We start from the raw sequence: 18,537 nt of genomic DNA on the forward strand, positions 1-18,537 counted from the left end.
AAAGGACACAGTTCCATAGTCAAAGATTATGCGCGTTAAACACCCTGTAAAACCTTTAGATTGCAGTCATTTAAATACTGTGAATTAAAAAAGGGGGAACAAAATCAGCTTTAGATGGATTTATCTGTCTAGAAAATGCCCCAAAATCAACAGGGAGTGACCCAGAAATGCTCCAAAATCAACAAGTACCTAAAATTAACAGGGACTATCCAAAATAAAGAGGAGGTCCGAAAGAAAGGACCCAAAATCCATAGAGACATGAAAGGAAATGCCGAAATTTACGAGAAGTGACCCAAATGAAACGGGAAATCAGCCAGACATGATAAAAAAATCAACAACAATCAGCAGGAAGTTACCTAAAATCAACAGAAATTGACCTAAAGTCAACAGTCAGGAAGTAACCAAAAGAAATCAAACAGAAATCGAGAGGAAGTGACCCAGATCTGTCCCCTAATCAATAAGAAGTGATATGAATGGAAAATACCGAAAAAATTCAGGGGAAGTGACCGTCCCGTCCCGTCCGTCTCGTCCAAATTTAACAGGAAATCACCCGAAGACCATCAAAAATCAACAAGTAATGACCCAAAATCAACATGAACTGACCCAGAAATGCCCCGAAAATAAACAGGAAGTGACCAAAATAAAGAGGTAGTTCCACAGAAAGGACATAAAAAAAACAATCAATGAAAAATTGCAAAGGAAGTCACACAGAAATGATCGAAAATCAACAAAATCAACCAAAAGAGCCCAAAAATTTCTCCAGAAATTGCATTTTAACATATTCTTCATTTATAATATTATCATTATATATCATTTAAGCTAGCGGACTTTTCCTATGCAAGTTAGCCAATTGTTGTAAACATTAAAATTATATAGCATTTAAGCTAGCGGACTTTTGTTATACGAGTTAGCCAATTGTTATAAACATTAGCATTATATAGCATTCCAGCTAGCGGACTTTTGTTATGCAAGTAAACCAATTGTTATAAACATTAGCATTATATAGCATTCAAGGTAGCGGACTTTTACTACGCAAGTTAGCCAATTGTTGTAAACATTACCATTATGTAGCATTCAAGCTAGCAGACTTTTGTTATGCAAGTTAACCAATTGTTAAAAATGTTAGCATTATATAGCATTCCAGCTAGCGGACTTTTGTTATGCGAGTTAACCAATTGTTATAAACATTAGCATTATATAGCATTCAAGCTAGCAGACTTTTGTTATGCAATTTAGCCAACTGTTATAAACATTAGCAGTATATAGCATTCAAGTTAGTGGACTTTTGCTATGCAAGTTAGCCAATTGTTGTAAATATTACCATTATAATTTTGTTACGCAAGTTAGCCAATTGTTGTAAACATTAGCATTACATATATAGCATTCAAGTAAGCTGACTTTTGTTAAGCAAGTTAGCCACTTGTTGTAAACATTAGCATTATATAGCATTCCAGCTAGCGGACTTTTGTTATGCAAGTAAAACAATTGTTATAAACATTAGCATTATATAGCATTCAAGGTAGCGGACTTTTACTACGCAAGTTAGCCAATTGTTGTAAACATTACCATTATGTAGCATTCAAGCTAGCAGACTTTTGTTATGCAAGTTAACCAATTGTTAAAAAAGTTAGCATTATATAGCATTCCAGCTAGCGGACTTTTGTTATGCGAGTTAACCAATTGTTATAAACATTAGCATTATATAGCATTCAAGCTAGCAGACTTTTGTTATGCAATTTAGCCAATTGTTATAAACATTAGCAGTATATAGCACTCAAGCTAGTGGACTTTTGCTATGCAAGTTAGCCAATTGTTGTAAATATTACCATTATAATTTTGTTACGCAAGTTAGCCAATTGTTGTAAACATTAGCATTATATATATAGCATTCAAGCAAGCTGACTTTTGTTATGCAAGTTAGCCACTTGTTGTAAACATTAGCATTATATAGCATTTAAGCAAGCGGACTTTTGCTATGCAAGTTAGCCAATTGCAACAATGCAACAATTGGCAAACTTGCACAACAACAACAAAAAGCGCTAGCTTCAATGCTATATAATGCTAATTTTGACCAGATTGTTTCTGGTGCGCACCAGATAGTTTCTAGTGGCAATCTGGTTCAGATTGCTTAGACTTCTGTCGATATCCCTTTAAGGGCTCCGTAGTAATAACAATAATATTAAAGATAAGTATTAAATGATGAAAAATAGTCACTTGCCCTATATAGCGTTAACTCAAATCTCTTCCAGTCCAAAAGTGTCGAGAGGATGAGAACGTGATATATAGAAAGAGTACAAGGTTAAATATTAAACATGCGCTCCGTGAATCATCTGAAAACAAGAAGAAGTCGGCGTTTGCTGGCCATTTTCTGACAAAACACGATATGTACGAGGGTCCGACAGTGGTGAGCGATGGCCTCGCCCCATGGCCTTGTGGGAAAGCGGGCCATCCGTCATGTGTAGACGTAGGGGGGAGGAGGGCGAAGGGGAGACACACAGCCTAGTCAAGGTCTCAACCCTTCCCAGATGATGGATTGTTATTTGTTGCGTTCAATTCATGTTCAGTATTCACAGTCCGGGTATTTCGCAATTCAGAAATTGAATTCTTTTCTTGTATTTTTTGTGTTTTTCTGCCATTGACTTCAGTAGAAGTCCAATCCATTTGAAGTGGGTGGAGCTAAAATATTTTAATATATATTCCTTTTATTATTTCTTTTAATTTTACATAAATATCTGAATATTAACTATGTACAATATTACTACTATACTATTACTATTCACTGCCAATGACTGCGATAGACGTCAAGTCCATTTGAAGTGGGTGGAGCCAAAATTCAGCAAGTAAAAAGTAACAGTGGAATGAATAAATCAGAGTATTTACTATTCAGCGATTCGCCTCCATCGACAGTGATAGACGCCCAATCCGTTTGAAGTGGGAGGAGCTAAAAATATTTTGGATTAAAAAAAAAAAAAAAAGTTTTTAGTTACGCTTAAAAGGAAGTGGGAGGAGCTAAAAGTCTTTTATTTTATTTTTGGTCACTCTTTTAAATACCGGATTTTTGCGCGACGGAGGGACTTTTCCGAACGACCCCGTCCCAAATTTTCCGTTTGCCCGTGAACCCATTTTTTGGGGAAAAAAATATATAACTATAATTTTTGATCAAATCGCATTAATACACATAAAAAATTCCAGGACGGTAAGGGGCATAAAAGTTGTAAGCAGAATTTGCCAAAAATTTACGGTTCCCTTAAAATTCGCCAAAAACCTTTCTAACGGGGATGCCATTGATGCCCATGTACGTCCAAAGTTCCCATTCTTTCTCAATGGCAGGAAAACATTGCTGGTTGTGATTTTTGACCGCTTAACATTACAGCCCATTGACATTCAACTGGGGTCCATGTAAGTAAGTGCCATTGACAGCCATGTACGTCCAAATTTCCCGTTCATTTTCAATGACAGAAAAACCTGTGTGGGTGTCATTTTTTACCAAAAACTTACCATGACAGCCCATTGGCATTCAACTAGCGCCCAAGTAAGTCGATGCCATTGACAGCAATGCACGTCCATGACATTGACGGCCATTTGCGTCCAAATTTCCCATTTATTTTTAAAGGCAGAAAACGTGTGGTTTTGAGTTTTGGCCATACACTTACCATTACAGTCCATTGACATTCAACTGGCGCCCAATTAAGTCGGTGCCATTGACAGCCATTCACGTCCATGACATTGACGGCCATGTACGTCCAAATTTCCCATTCATTTTCAATGGCAGAAAAACATGTATGGTTTTGATTTTTGACCACACACTTACCATTACTGCCCATTGACATTCAATTGGTGCCCAAGTAAGTCAATATCATTGACAGCCATGCATGTCCATTCCATTGACGGCCATGTATGTCCAAATTTCCCATTCATTTTCAATGGCAGAAAAAAATGTATGGTTTTGATTTTTGACCACACACTTACCATTACAGCCCACTGACATTCAACTGGCGCCCAAGTAAGCCGATGCCATTGACAGCCATGCATGTCCGTGCCATTGACGGCCATGTACGTCAAAATATCAAAAGGGAGTGACCTTATATCAACAGGAAGTGTCGCCGAAATGTCCCCAAATCAACAGAAAGTGACCGAATAGATCTGTATCTACCACAGCAAAGACCCATCCTAATTTCTCCAGAAATGGCCAATGGTTATTTAATCATTTATTTATTTCAAATCCATTAATTTTGTGTTTATCAACATTTTTTGAATAAAAAATGAAATAAGCACCAAAAATAATCCTTTCAAGCTATTTCCATGGACACTTACTTGCGCGACAGCCTCGGCGGAAAAGGTAACGTTGTCCAGGAAGTGAATGGCGTCCGCGGGTTGCAGCCTGTCCAGGTATTTGGCGCAGGTGTCGTAAGCGTGCAGGTAATCCTGGTCGTTACGCGGGGGTCTCTTCAGCAGCTGGGCGTCGCCCTTCCAGAACAACTTCTTCAACCAGGCGGCGTGCACGGCGCCGGCGGATAGCGTGGCGCTGTTGCCGCCGGGCCTGGGCAGCAAATTGGCCAATTTGGAGATGGACAGCACGTTCTGGCTGCTCAGAATAGGCTCCAGAGCGACGAGGGGCTCCTGGGAGTTGTCCGTCAGTTGGCGGTAGTTTAAGCCTGAGGGGGAAATCCACAGAAAATGTGATGCCTATTCAAAATGAAGGATTCATTAGAATGTAGCCGCTTAACCCCCTAGGGCACTCAAAGGTTAGGTTCATACCACAGGTCTTAATGCCCAAATCAGATTTTTCTTCATTTAAGTTTTTGGGCGTGCCCATTCAGAGTGCCTTTTTCCATTGAGCCCGTAAATGTAGCAAGCATGCGCACTAACTCGCAGTCCGACATGCGCTGAGAAAACTGACCCGCATGTGCAGAAGCATCAATGCAAATGACTACACATGTCGGCTCTACGTCATTCTAGGGCGATCATATTTTGATTTCCAAAAAGAGGAGGCAAATAACAGACATAAATAATTCCTGTTTAGTCTTATATTCAAAGTTTACTGTATTTTTCGGACTATAAGTCGCAGTTTTTTTTTTTCATAGTCTGGCTGGGGGTGCGACCTATACTCAGAAGCGACTTATGTGTGAAATTATTGACACATTATGATATCATTTCAGATGTTATTTTGGTATTTTGGAGTGACACTGATGGTTTGGTAAACTTGTTAGCATGTTGTTTATGCTATAGTTATCTAAATAGTTATGGCCACGTTCGCGTTCTGCCTTTGGCAATGTGTGTTCAATTGTATTATAGACTTTTTTTACATTGAAATGCATGCTTTTAGTTTGTGGCGATTTTACGCCAAAATGGGGCACTCGCACTTGTTCACGCAAAGAAGAACGCTCACACGCCAGAAGACGGACAGCTACGCAGCGTCTCTGAGCGAATGGGCGAGAGAGAGAGAGAAACTCGGCTGCAAATCTACGTTCATTGTTTATGCTTGTAAAATATCTCTACAGAGGCAAAGCCTGTGTGTATCATCTTTTCTGTTGTTGTCGCGTGTTTTCCACCCGCGATCGGACATTGAGAGCCATTTGTGTGGTTGTTTGAACGATGTGCTAATGCTAGCGAACGCATGCTAACCGTTTGTGTCATTGCTGTAATAGAACCTAATTATCGTATGCAAACCTGTTTGGTATCGAGGACGAAATTGATTCAGCAAATTATACGGATGTCCAGCATCGTCATTTGGGAGTTTAGCTTGCTGTATAGCCAGGACCGAGCCGTAGCGTCCTGGTGAGGACAGTAAATTTGCATTTCGTTGTTCATGCACTGTCATGCACTTATTCAGCATGTTGTTCTCTATTGTATTTTTATATTAAATTGCCTTTCAAGATGACATATCTGTTCTATGTGTTGGATTTTGTCAAGTAAATTTCCCTCAAAAATGTGACTTATACTCCGATGCGACTTATATGTTTTTTTCCTCTTCCACATATGAAAGTTACATAGGTCGGATTCGAAATTGCCCATTTTTATGCAACCTGTCCCATTCAGATCCTTAAGTTAATGCCTCACTCGAGTCGGAAAACACAAAAAAATCAGATTTGTGCATTAACACCAACATTATAAACCTAGCATTGGCTGCCATATTTCATATGCTGTCATATTTATTTAATTAAAAAATAAATAAATAAAAAATATATATATATATATTTAAATAATACATTTTAAAAACTTTTTCAAATTAAAAATATTTTAAATAAAAGAAAAAAAAAAATCCGCAGTTCTTATTCCCAATAAATTGAGTTTTTGAGACACCTGATTTACATTTTAAACAGAATTTGCAAGCATTAAAAATGCTGGGAAAAAATCCCCAACGATAGAGCGAAAGTAGCAAGCGTGCGTCTCTATATTTCACGCTTCACGCCAATCCATAACATGTCCGAAATCGTCACGTGACGCCTTCCAACACGCGTGTTCTCAGACAGACGCATTAATGTGTCTGAGCTTTAAATATTCAAGCGCCGTGGGATGCAGATGCGCACGTCAAAGCGTGACAAGCTCAGACAGACGCTCGTATCAACGCCCTCCCCTCCCATGCGCGCCTACTCGCACTCAACTGGTCCTTTGTAACACAGCGGGATGGAAATTGCGCTCATAAATGGCAAAAAATTGCAAAATGTGTCCTTTCTTGACAATCTGTGCTGGTTTCTATTCATATTTAATACAGAAGACCTCCTCCACGCGCGGGCTGCCGTGAGCACACAACTTAAACACCCTAGATGGGCTGCCTATGCATTTTTTATGTTGATGTTGTTGGAGTGCGAGCAATTCTGCCTGGCGACAAGCGGCCAATCCATTGTGAGATAAAAGCAGGAGCAATTATTGGTAACATTCATGAGAGTTTTGAAATAGATAAGAAACTATTCATTCAAAAAGTACAAAATATTTCATTAAAAAACATTTAAAAGATAAAAATGATGTTATAGCTTAAAAAAAAAATGGTGACAAAATAAATAAAAGTGGCGAATTAAATATAATAAATAACACATAATTCACTAGAACACAATCATCACAGCTTATGAAAATGTAAAAAATGTATGTAAATGTACTCAAACGTGGAAATAGTAATAAAAACAAAATACAATCATGAAATGATAAACATAAGAAATCCCCCCCCAAATCCTAAATTCCAATTTTAAAACCAATTCTGAAATTTAAATACCCAAATGAAAATTTTAAAAACAAATCTTACAATTTAAAACTTGACTTAATTCTTACTTACAGTGGTATGAAAAAGTATCTGAACCTTTTGGAATTTCTCACATTTCTGCATATAATCATCAAATGTGAGCTGATCTTTGTCAAAATCAAAAAAACTGTCTGCATTAACTAAAACCACCCAAACATTAATTTTCATATTCTAGTGAAGATAGTATGCAAACAATGACTGAAGAGAAAAATAAGTAACTGAACCATCACATTAGATATTTTGTGGCTCCCCTTTGGCAGTAATAACTTCAACCAGACGCTTCCTGTAGCTGCATATCAGTCTGGCACATCGATCAGAACGGATCTTGGCCCATTCTGCTCTCCAAAACTGCTGTAGTTCAGTCAGATTCCTGGAATGTCGGGTATAAATCGCTGTCTTAAGGGCATGCCAAAGCATCTGAATGGGGTTCAAGTCAGGACTTTAACATGGCTACTCCAGAACGTGTATTTTGTTATTCTGAAACCATTCCGAAGTTGATTTACTTCTGTGTTTTAGATCACTGTCTTGTTGCAGCATTCATTCTCTTTTTAGCTTCAACTGTCTGACAAACGGCCACAGGTTTTCCTGCAAAACTGTTGAATTCATTCTTCCATTAATGATTGCAAGTTGTCCAGGCCCCGAGGCAGTAAAACAGCCCCAAATCATGATGCTCCCTCCACCATGCTTCACGGTGGGCATGTTGGTGAACTGTTCCATTTTTCCTCCACACATGACGTTGTGTGTTACTCCCAAACAATTCAACTTTGGTTTCATCAATCCACAAAATATTTGGTCAAAACGTCTGTGGAGCGTCCAAGTGCCTATTTGCCAACATTAAACGAGCCACAATGTTTTTTTTCGACAGCAGTGGCTTCCTCCGTGGAATTTTCCCATGAACACCAAGCTTGGCCATAGTTTTACATACAGTTAATGTGTACACAGAGATATTGGACAGTGCCAGTGATTTCTGTCTATCGCAGACACTCTTGGGTGCTTTTTGACCTTTCTGAGTATTCTGCGCTGAACTCTTGGCGTCATCTTTGGTGGACGGCCACTCCTTGGGAGAGAAGCAACAGTGCCCAACTCTCTCCATTTGTAGACAACTTTCTCTGACTGTCGATTGATGAACATCCAGACTTTTAGAGATGGTTTTGTATCCTTCCTTAGCTTTTACAAATCAACAATCCTTGATCGCAGGTGTTCAGACAGAGCCACGATGTACATCAGACAATGCTTCTCATCAAGACAATTCTTACCAGGTGTGTGCTTTATAGTGGGCAGGGCAGGTTTAAACTAGGGCTGTCAAAATTATCGCGTTAACGGGCAGTAATTAATTTTTAAAAGTTAATCACGTTAAAATATTTGACGCAATTAACGCACATGCGCCGTTCAAACAGATTAAAATGACAGCACAGTGCAATGCCAACTTGTTACTTGTGTTTTTTTGAGTTTTGTCACCCTCTGCTGGCGCTTGGGTGCAACTGATTTTATAGGCTTCAGCACCCAAGAGCATTGTGTAAGTAATTATTGACATCAACAATGGCGGGCTACAAGTTTATTTTTTGATTGAAAATTTTACAAATTTTACTAAAACGAAAACATTAAGAGGGGTTTAAATATAAAATTTCTACAACTTGTACAAACATTTATCTTTTAAGAACTACAAGTCTTTCTATCCATGGATCGCTTTAAGAGAATGTTAATGCCATCTTGTTGATTTATTGTTATAATAAACAAATACAGTACTTATGTACCGTATGTTGAATCTATATATCCGTTTTGTGTCTTATCTTTCCATTCCAACAATAATTTACAGAAAAATATGGCATATTTTATAGATGGTTTGAATTGCGATCAATTACGATTAATTAATTTTTAAGCTGCAATTAACTCGATTAAAAATTTTAATCATTTGACACTCCTAGTTTAAACCACTCATCAATGATTGGGCACACATCTGAATTAAAATGTTTGGAAAAAAATGGGTTTCAACTACAAAGGGTTCACTTACATATTTTCCCCCCTTCTGTCTTTGTTTGTATGCTATCCACATTAAAATATGAAAACCTATAAATGTTTGGGTGGTTTTAGTTAAAGCAGACACTGTTTTTTCCATCTGTGTGATTTTGACAAAGATCAGATCACATTTGACGGAGATGTTTTGCAGAAATGTGAGAAATTCCAAAAGGTTCAGATACTTTTTAATCCACTGTTTGTGTGCTTATTAACGATTAAGTCTCGTGCTGCAACGATTAATCGATTATCTCGAGTAATTCGATTTGAAAATTTGCTGCTTCGAGTATTTGTTTAATTAAGAATGGCCTTGTAATGGTTTGTTTTGAAAGTGTTTGCATTTAGTTTGATTGATTTGGGTGGACAAACTGCCCTCTAGTGGCAATAGTGAATATTACACGACCCATTAAACATGGCGGGATCCAGCTACTCCCTTGTTAAGACCAACATAAGACAGTTTTTGTTTGAGCTAATATGTTTTTAGTGCATTTGTAATGTAGTTTATAGGTATATTTAGCAGTATTTTTTTTGGGGGGGGGTGGGGGGGGGTTGTGTTTGAACGATTTGTTAAGATAATCGTAAAAAAACAAAAAAGTTAGCATTTTATAGCATTTAAGCTAGAGGACTTTTGCCTAGTTCTTTTGTTGAACGTAGATCCTCATTTATTTATTCACTTATGTCATTTGAAGCTAAGCTCAGGTGTTTTTATTTATTTTTCAATGAAAGTTTGAAGATATACTCAAGGAATTTTGTTTTGTATTTAATTTTGTAAAAAATATTTGTTTTACCTCTCCTTAAATTGATTCTGCAACTTATTAAAAGTTCCTAATCCGATGACTCGATTATTCAAAGTACCTAGTTGATAGATTAATCGACTAATAAGATAATCGATAGCTTCATTCCTAATGAACTCTCATCAAAAAATCAAATAAGAAAAGGTAAACTCAAAAAAGAAAGAAAGCAGTGCTTCTCAAATGACGACTTGACATATTCATGAGCTAAATCTCAAGTACACAACACGCAGGCGGCTCGTGTCGAAAGCTAGCAGACGGAGCGAGTCAGGCGCGAAAACCCGGCTGACGCACTCCGACGACCTTTCCGCGAAGTCCTCTGAGATGGAAAATGTCCTCGGAGAGGACGACTACCGGCACCGAGAGGAAATAAAGACGCTACGGTAACTCACCGTGTGCCACTGCGCGGAGCTTCTTCAACAGTTTCACGTGGTTCTCCGGCGGGATGGCGCCGGCGGGCACGTACGGTCGGCAGCCGGCGCAGTCCAGCAAGGTGTAGTAGTACAGCAGGCGGTCCAGGTCGCCGCCCTCCACGCCTGGCAAAACGTACTTGCTCATGTGGCCGTAAAAGGCCTGCGGAACGCTCTTCAGAGAGGCGAACAGGCCCAGCGACTCGCTGCGGGATTCCATGTCCTTGCTGGACAAACTGACGACAAAAAATAGGGAAAGCGAAAAACTTAGTGCTGATTAACCTTCTGCTGTATGGAAAATAATTCAAGATTTGAGATACAAGCACAATACAATAACTTGGAGAGTATGGAGGAATACAGTTGTCGTGAACATGGGGCAAAATGCGTAATAACTGCATGTATGTTTTAATATACAGTGGGGCAAATAAGTATTTAGTCAACCCCTAATTGTGCAAGTTCTCCCACTTGAAAATATTAGAGAGGCTTGTAATTGTCAACATGGGTAAACCTCAACCATGAGAGAGAAAATGTGGGGAAAAAAACAGAAAATCACATTGTTTGATTTTTAACCCTTGAGAGTCGAAGGACGCGCCGGCGCGTCCTCAGCGCACGTCGTCTTTGAAGCGCCCTCACGTTTTAATTACGTCACCTACATGCCGTTGGTTGGTCTCGTTTTAAAGTGCGGAAGTTGCGGTTTACTCTCATTATTTGAAGTCAATCGACCAACTAGAATGTGAGATATTGTCATTTAAGTTTTATAGTTTTATTGTCCTCTCAAAAAAACATTAAAACGCTGCATGGATCATTTGTTTATGTCTATATTTCCATCATTTCTAGTCCTTTTTCAAAACGGAAGCTCCATGAAAAAAACACAAATCAAACGAACCCTTTCGAAGTCACAGTGGAAGCACAAAATGCGTTTTTTTTTAATTTTATTTTTTTTAATAAATATAACTGCCGTGCGAGGTTCTACCGAACGAGAGGGAGGAGTGTTCTGAAGCAGCGAGGTGGCGAGCGACGGCCGTTTGGATCGAGCAGCGACTTTGTGTGACTTTGACAATGAACGGAAAACTAAATTTAGCGCAAGCAATTGTGCTTTCTAATCAACTTGAGGAAGAGGATGGTCCAAATTCGTCATCGTCGTCTTCTTCGGAAGAGTCCTCGAGTGAAGATAGTGACGGATTTGAACACGTGGGTGACGCCATCGACTAGCAGAGGTAAGCCAACTCACTCTTTTTTTTCATGCTGAAAACGTTTCATTTGATATTGCAAGACAAAGTTAATTTTGATGCAATATAAGTGTGTGTTTGTGTATATAATAATAAAATGTGCATATCAGATCAAAGTCGTACGTGCACTGTGGGTATCCCAGGCAGGAATTTATCATTTGTGGTGTTCTTCTTTCTATATGAAGATTAGGGATGTAGCACATATTCAGCTATGGTATTCTTTCTATTGTCATACATATAGATTTCCATTATTATTTATTGCTGTATATATTTTTATTTTATACTTTATTATTTTCATAAATACTGACTTATTTTCATGTACATTTATAGTGACAATGAAAGTAAAGTGAAATGAAAATGGAAGGGTGGAAAGAGGACCGACACCCCATGGAAGTGTGAGCTGTGTGATGTAGCCGTGTCTAATGCCAGGACGAAACTGCTTTTCAGAGTGGCATGACTGAAAAAAATTAAACTTGTTTATTGTAAATATTTTTGAAAATGCTTTTTTCCCCCCAATGTTATATATATATTTTTCCCCCCACATCAGTCTTCTCAATTTGTGTATATAAATGTGTGTTCAAGAAGCTTGATTGTGTGTACATAGTTTTCATCAGGCGATGGGCCGCAATACCTAAACTCATAAAGAGATGGCCTCTAAACACTTTTTGTGTTAGATGGTATATATTTTTTCACTGTTCTTCACTGTTTGGTCTGCTGTATATAACCTGTTTTGACTAGAGCATGTATAAAGGCAAAAAACGCCTATGGCTATACCTGTTGTTTATGTTGAATTGTCAAATATAAGACTATTTATTCTAAATTTTTTTGGTTGAATGTTCATCCTAACATGTTGAATAAATATTACAAAGTTTCAAAACGGTTCGTTACGCATGTTTGGTTGTCAATTGGACATCAATATTAAAAATTTTGACAAAACGATTTTGGAATTTTTGGTCTTTTTGGGCACAAAATGATGATTTATAATTGGTCAGTGAAGGAAACAACAATTTGGACATGAAGTTCAAGGTGTCACAAAAAAAGGGACCAAACCAGGCCATCGTAAAAAATTCTTTCTTTGAAATATAAAGGCAACTTCAAAGGCATGCAAAATCAGACAAAATAGGCCCAGACCTTAAAGGGTTAAATATTTTTTTTGCAAATCATGGTGGAAAATAAGTATTTAGTCAATACCAAAAGTTCATCTTAATACTTTGTTATGTACCCTTTGTTGGCCATAACGGAGGCCAAACGTTTTCTGTAACTCTTCACAAGCTTTTCACACACTGTTGCTGGTATTTTGGCCCATTCCTCCATGCAGATCTCCTCTAGAGCAGTGATGTTTTGGGGCTGTCGTTGGGCAACACGGACTTTCAACTCCCTCCACAGATTTTCTATGGGGATGAGATCTGGAGAGTGGCTAGGCCACTGCAGGACGTTAAAATGCTCTTTACGAAGCCACTCCTTTGTTGCCCTGGCTGTGTGTTTGGGATCATTGTCATGCTGAAACGTCTCATCTTCAATGCCCTTGCTGATGGAAGGAGATTTTCACTCAAAATCTCTCGATACATGGCACCATTCATACTTTCCTTTACACAGATCAGTCGTCCTGGTCCCTTTGCAGAAAAACAGCCCCAAAGCATGATGTTTCCACCCCCATGCTTCACAGTGGGTATGGTGTTCTTCAGATGCAATTCAGTATTGTTTCTCCTCCAAACACGAGAACCTGTGTTTCTACCAAAAAGTTCTATTTTGGTTTCATCTGACCATAACACATTCTCCCAGTCCTCTTCTGGATCATCCAAATGCTCTCTAGCGAACCGCAGACAGGCCTGGACGTGTACTTTCTTCAGCAGGGGGACACGTCTGGCAGTGCAGGATTTGAGTCCCTGGCGGCGCATTGTGTTACCGATAGTAGCCTTTCTTACTGTGGTCCCATCTCTCTGTAGGTCATTCACTAGGTTCCCCCATGTGGTTCTGGGAGTTTTGCTCCCCGTTCTTGTTATCATTTTGACGCCACGGGGTGAGGAGGGAGTTGCAAGTCCGTGTTGCCCAACGACAGCCCAAAAACATCACCGCTCTAGAGGAGATCTGCATGGAGGAAAGGCCAAAATACCAGCAACAGTGTGTGAAAAGCTTGAGAAGAGTTACAGAAACGTTTGGCCTCCGTTATTGCCAACAAAGGGTTCATAACAAAGAATTGACAAAGAATTTTTTTTTTTGACCCTGCCTCTTAAAAGACTCGGAATCGAGAATCGTTCGGAACCGGAATCGGAACTGGAATCGTTCAATTTCAAACGTTGCCCAACCCTAGTGGTGACCTCAGAATTGCTGCAAAATAAACAAAAAGTGACCCAAAATGAACAGCAAGTGACCAAGAAATGCCTCAAATTCAACAAGAGGTGACCCAGAAAGGCCCAAATTCAACAGAAAGTGTCACATAAATGCCCCAATATCAAAAAAGAGTGACCCAGAAAGGCCTTAAAAATCAACAGGAGTGACCCAATGAAAACAGGATGTGGAGCAATATCAACGAGTAACAAAATCAACTGGAAGTGACCCAAAAAAATGCTACAAAAAGTCACCCATAATCCACATAAAGTGACCTAAAAACGCCTCAATATCAACACAGTACATAACAAAACCAACAAGTAGTGACCCAGAATTGCTATACAATCATCAACGAGACAAAAACTCCACAGGAAACGACCTACAAAGTAGCCGAGCAAGCATTCCCATGCAATTTCTCCAGAAATTATAAGAAACAACTAAAACACCCTTATTTCCGTTAAAATTCACACACACAGACGTTACGATTTAGCAAACGGCGCGTCGACCGTGGCCGTTTTGGACGCGGCAGAGCGGTCGTTTGAGCCACGTTCAAAAACCCAGAGCGTCCACTTGAAACAAACTGCAAAAACTAACGCCGTTCATTTGCATAAATGGCACGCGCACAAGCTCGGAATGAGAAAAAAGGATTCCCGCGGGACCGGAAAAAATGACGAGTTGTTAAATTTTTTTGCTTTTGTGGTCTTTTGTTGCCAAACATTGACTCTAAGTGGATGATTTGTCACAGCGGGAGTGTCAATTTGACTGCGTTTTGGTGCACTTTTTACCTTCCGCTCTTGCAATCGTTGTATTTCTTCTTTGCTTTCCGTATCAGAGAGCCAAAAATGTACGCAATTTCCTATTTACAATTTGCCTCCGTCCGCTCCTTTTGCATTATTACCAGCGGTCGGCCATGCGTTCAGTCAATATCCATAATGCACGTGCTCGGAGCCACGCGCGCCAAAACACACGTACGCAGACACTATCAGTAGTAATTCATCAGGAAATGGAATCCATAAAGCATTTTCTTATATCCTGACGCAACAGGGGCCTATATATCATTGAGGCACACAATATGCGGTGGCCGTATAAAACCAAATCACGGTGTCCTTGATGCAATAGCGAATACATGACATTTCAAAATAAAACACATTATGTGTCGACGTCAAAAGAATCTTGTAAATTCAGGCACCAAGGAGTTAAACATTTTACAACTAGACATAAAGCACTGTAGGAATACATAAGTACATGAAAGTAGTATTCATTAAAAGAAAAAAAAATAATATAAAAAATTAAATTGAAAAAAGTACAGATAAAATTAAAAAAATAAAAGGATAAAAATGATAAAGTTCAGGAAATAATAAAAAACATTAAAAAAACAATTATTCTATTTTGAAAATTAAAATAAAAGGAGAGATTAGTAATTATTATGATTTATTTTATTTATTATTCATTATTATAGAAAAAATATTTTAAAAAATCAAATTAAAAAATAATTGAATTCCTAAAACAGCATAAAAGGAGAACAATAATAAAATATTTTTTAAATTAAAAATAAACAATTAAAATTTAAAAAATGAGAATTATTATGTTTTTATTGTATTCATTATTCATTATTATAAAAAGTATTTTAAAAAGTACATTAAAAACATTTGAAAATATGTAAAATAGGAAAAAAGGAGAACAATCATTAAAAAATTGAAAAAATACAGCTAAAAATGCTCAGAAAAAAAAAAAAAAAATAACAGTATAGAAAATTAAAGATTTAAAAAATATATATTTTATTTTGAAAATTACAATAAAAGGAGAGATGATAAATTTTATTTTGTATTGTATTTATTATTCATTATTATGAAATATATTTAAAAATAACATTAAAAATATTTGAAAATTGGTAAAATAAAACATGGAGAACAATAATATAAAAAATTAAAAACAAATAAAATTACAAATATTAAGGAGGGATTGTTTATTTTTACTAAATATAGAATTATTTATCATTGTCTATTACTGTTTTGTTATTTTAAAAAAATTAACATTTTATTTTTGAAATTTACTAAACAAAGGTTTTTAAGCTACGGTAATTATTATCTATTATGTATTTTTATTATTATTTTGTTAAATTTTGAAAAATATTTTCTTTACATTTTTTTTTACATTTTTATTTGTAATTATTCTTGAACATATTGATAAAATAATGAAAATGAAAAAGTTAACTGAAAAATACAGCTAATCCTAACATTAAAGCAGAACAATAATGATTGAAATAAATACAAATGTTATTTTTAAAATTACAAAATAAAAAAGGAATTATGTATTTTTATTTGTTATTATTATTATTATTACATATATTTATTATCATTTGTATTATTTTATTTTAAAAATAATTTTATTTTTGAAAATTACAAAAGTAAACAGAAGAGGCTCATTATTTTGTATTAGTATGTATTTTTATCATTACTTTGTTATATTTAGACAAACATTTTCTTTAATTTTTTGATTATTTTTTTCAAGTTTTTTTTTCGTCTTTAATTTTTAATTTTTTTTTTTGTTCTATTTTTCAATTTCCTCTCTATTTTGACTAAGATCAATAGTTGTATGTACTTATGCATTCTGCTTTCAACTGCGGTTCACATAAAACTGAGGTAAGTGGAGGTCATTTGTGAGCGTGCGCCGACATCGGGGGCAAATCAGGTGAACAATTTGCAGGCGGCTGAACGAAAAGACAAAATGAAAAATGTGGCACGTACCCGCTGTCTGTGAAGAGGAACTCCAGATGAGTCATATGGACCTCCCACTGAGGAACACAGTAGCGCTTAGCCAACGACAGTGCGATGCCGTACACGGTGTCGTCCAGGGTCCTGAAAACACGAGGGAAGGGAAAATAATAGCTCATTAGCGCCGTGTTACACGCCCGCACACAAACGTCGACTAGCAAATGTTGACATGATTCATTACCATGGATTGCGTTTCCCTGCTAGTTGTATGTTCAAAGTATGTTTTTCGCTCGGCCGTTCATTTATCGGAATCAATTGACAATTTGCATTTGTTTGAATCATTTCTGAAGGTTACAAATGATAATAATAAAGCTTAGGTGTCAAACGCAAGGCCCGAGGGTGAGATCCGGCCCAGACATGTCATTTGGTGCAGCCCGTTAAATGACAATAAGGGGCTATTCTATTAAATATAATATATACACACACAGTTGTATGAAAAAGTATATGAACCTTTTTGAGTTTCTCACATTTCTGGATAAAATCACCATCAAATGTGATCTGATCTTTTGCATCCAAAGGGGGGGGGGGCACAATATTAAATGTGATGGTTCACTTATTTTTCCTCCCTTCTGTCATTGTTTGCATACTATCCTAAAATGTGAAAAATTTATGAAAGCATATACATAAAAATTAAAATTTGTAAAATATGAAAAGCAAAAAAAAAGTTTGGGTGTTTACAGTTAAAGCAGAAACTTTTTTCACCTGTGTGATTTTGACAAAGATCAGATCACATTTGATGGTGATTTTATGCAGAACTGAGAAATTCCAAAAGGTTCAGATACTTTTTCATACCACTGTATTTATACATTCATACAGATACACATCATATATACACAGTATATATATATATAAATATATATATATATATATACATATATACAGTGGGGAGAACAAGTATTTGATACTCTGCCAATGGGAAAACCCATTGGCAGTGTATCAAATACTCGTTCTCCCCACTGTATATTAGGACTGTCAAACGATCAAAATTTTTAATCAAGTTAATTACAGCTTAATAAAAATTAATTAATCGTAATTAATCGCAATTAATCGCAATTCAAACCATCATAAAATATGCCATATTTTTCTGTAAATTATTGTTGGAATGGAAAGATAAGACACAAGATGGATATATACATTCAACATACGGTACATAGGGACTGTATTTGTTTATTATAACTATAAATCAACAAGAAGGCATTAACATTATCAACATTCTGTTAAAGCGATCCATGGATAGAAAGACGTGTAGTTCTTAAAAGATAAATGTTAGTACAAGTTATAGAAATTTTATATTAAAATCCCTCTTAATTTTTTCCTTTTAATAAAATTTGTAAAAATTTCAATCAAAAAATAAACTAGTAGCCCGCCATTGTTGATGTCAATAATTACTTACACAATGCTCATGGGTGCTGAATCCTATAAAATCAGTCGCACCCAAGCGCTAGCAGAGGGCGGCAAAACTCCATAAAATACAATTAACATGTGGGAATTTCACTTTACTGTCATTTAAATCTGTCTGAGCAGGCCATGTGCGTTAATTGCGTCAAATGTTTTAACATGATTAATTTAAAAAATTAATTACCGCCCGTTAACGCGATAATTTTGACAGCCCTAATGTATATACACAGTGCATATATATATATACAATATACAGATCCCTCCATAATTATTGGCACCCCTGAAAAAGATGTGTTTTTTAGCTTCTAATATATTTTTTTAAGTCAAATAATATGGGACTTTAACCCATTTTATCCC

The 18,537-nt window shown here is 36.8% G+C and overlaps 1 protein-coding gene across 1 annotated transcript in view; it reads right to left on the reverse strand.

Annotated features, from left to right (window-relative positions):
- Positions 1-18,537, reverse strand: part of nbas (NBAS subunit of NRZ tethering complex) — a 173,348-nt gene that overhangs the window by 42,026 nt on the left and 112,785 nt on the right. The window contains exons 41-43 of the mRNA XM_057822401.1: positions 16,756-16,866; positions 10,434-10,687; positions 4,315-4,655 (exon numbers count right to left, since the gene is read on the reverse strand). Coding sequence (XP_057678384.1) covers positions 4,315-4,655; positions 10,434-10,687; positions 16,756-16,866 — 706 coding nt within the window. The remainder of the gene's footprint in view (positions 1-4,314; positions 4,656-10,433; positions 10,688-16,755; positions 16,867-18,537) is intronic.

The sequence above is a fragment of the Corythoichthys intestinalis genome, chromosome 19 (assembly GCF_030265065.1).
Source record: "Corythoichthys intestinalis isolate RoL2023-P3 chromosome 19, ASM3026506v1, whole genome shotgun sequence".
Classification (NCBI taxonomy): domain Eukaryota; kingdom Metazoa; phylum Chordata; class Actinopteri; order Syngnathiformes; family Syngnathidae; genus Corythoichthys; species Corythoichthys intestinalis.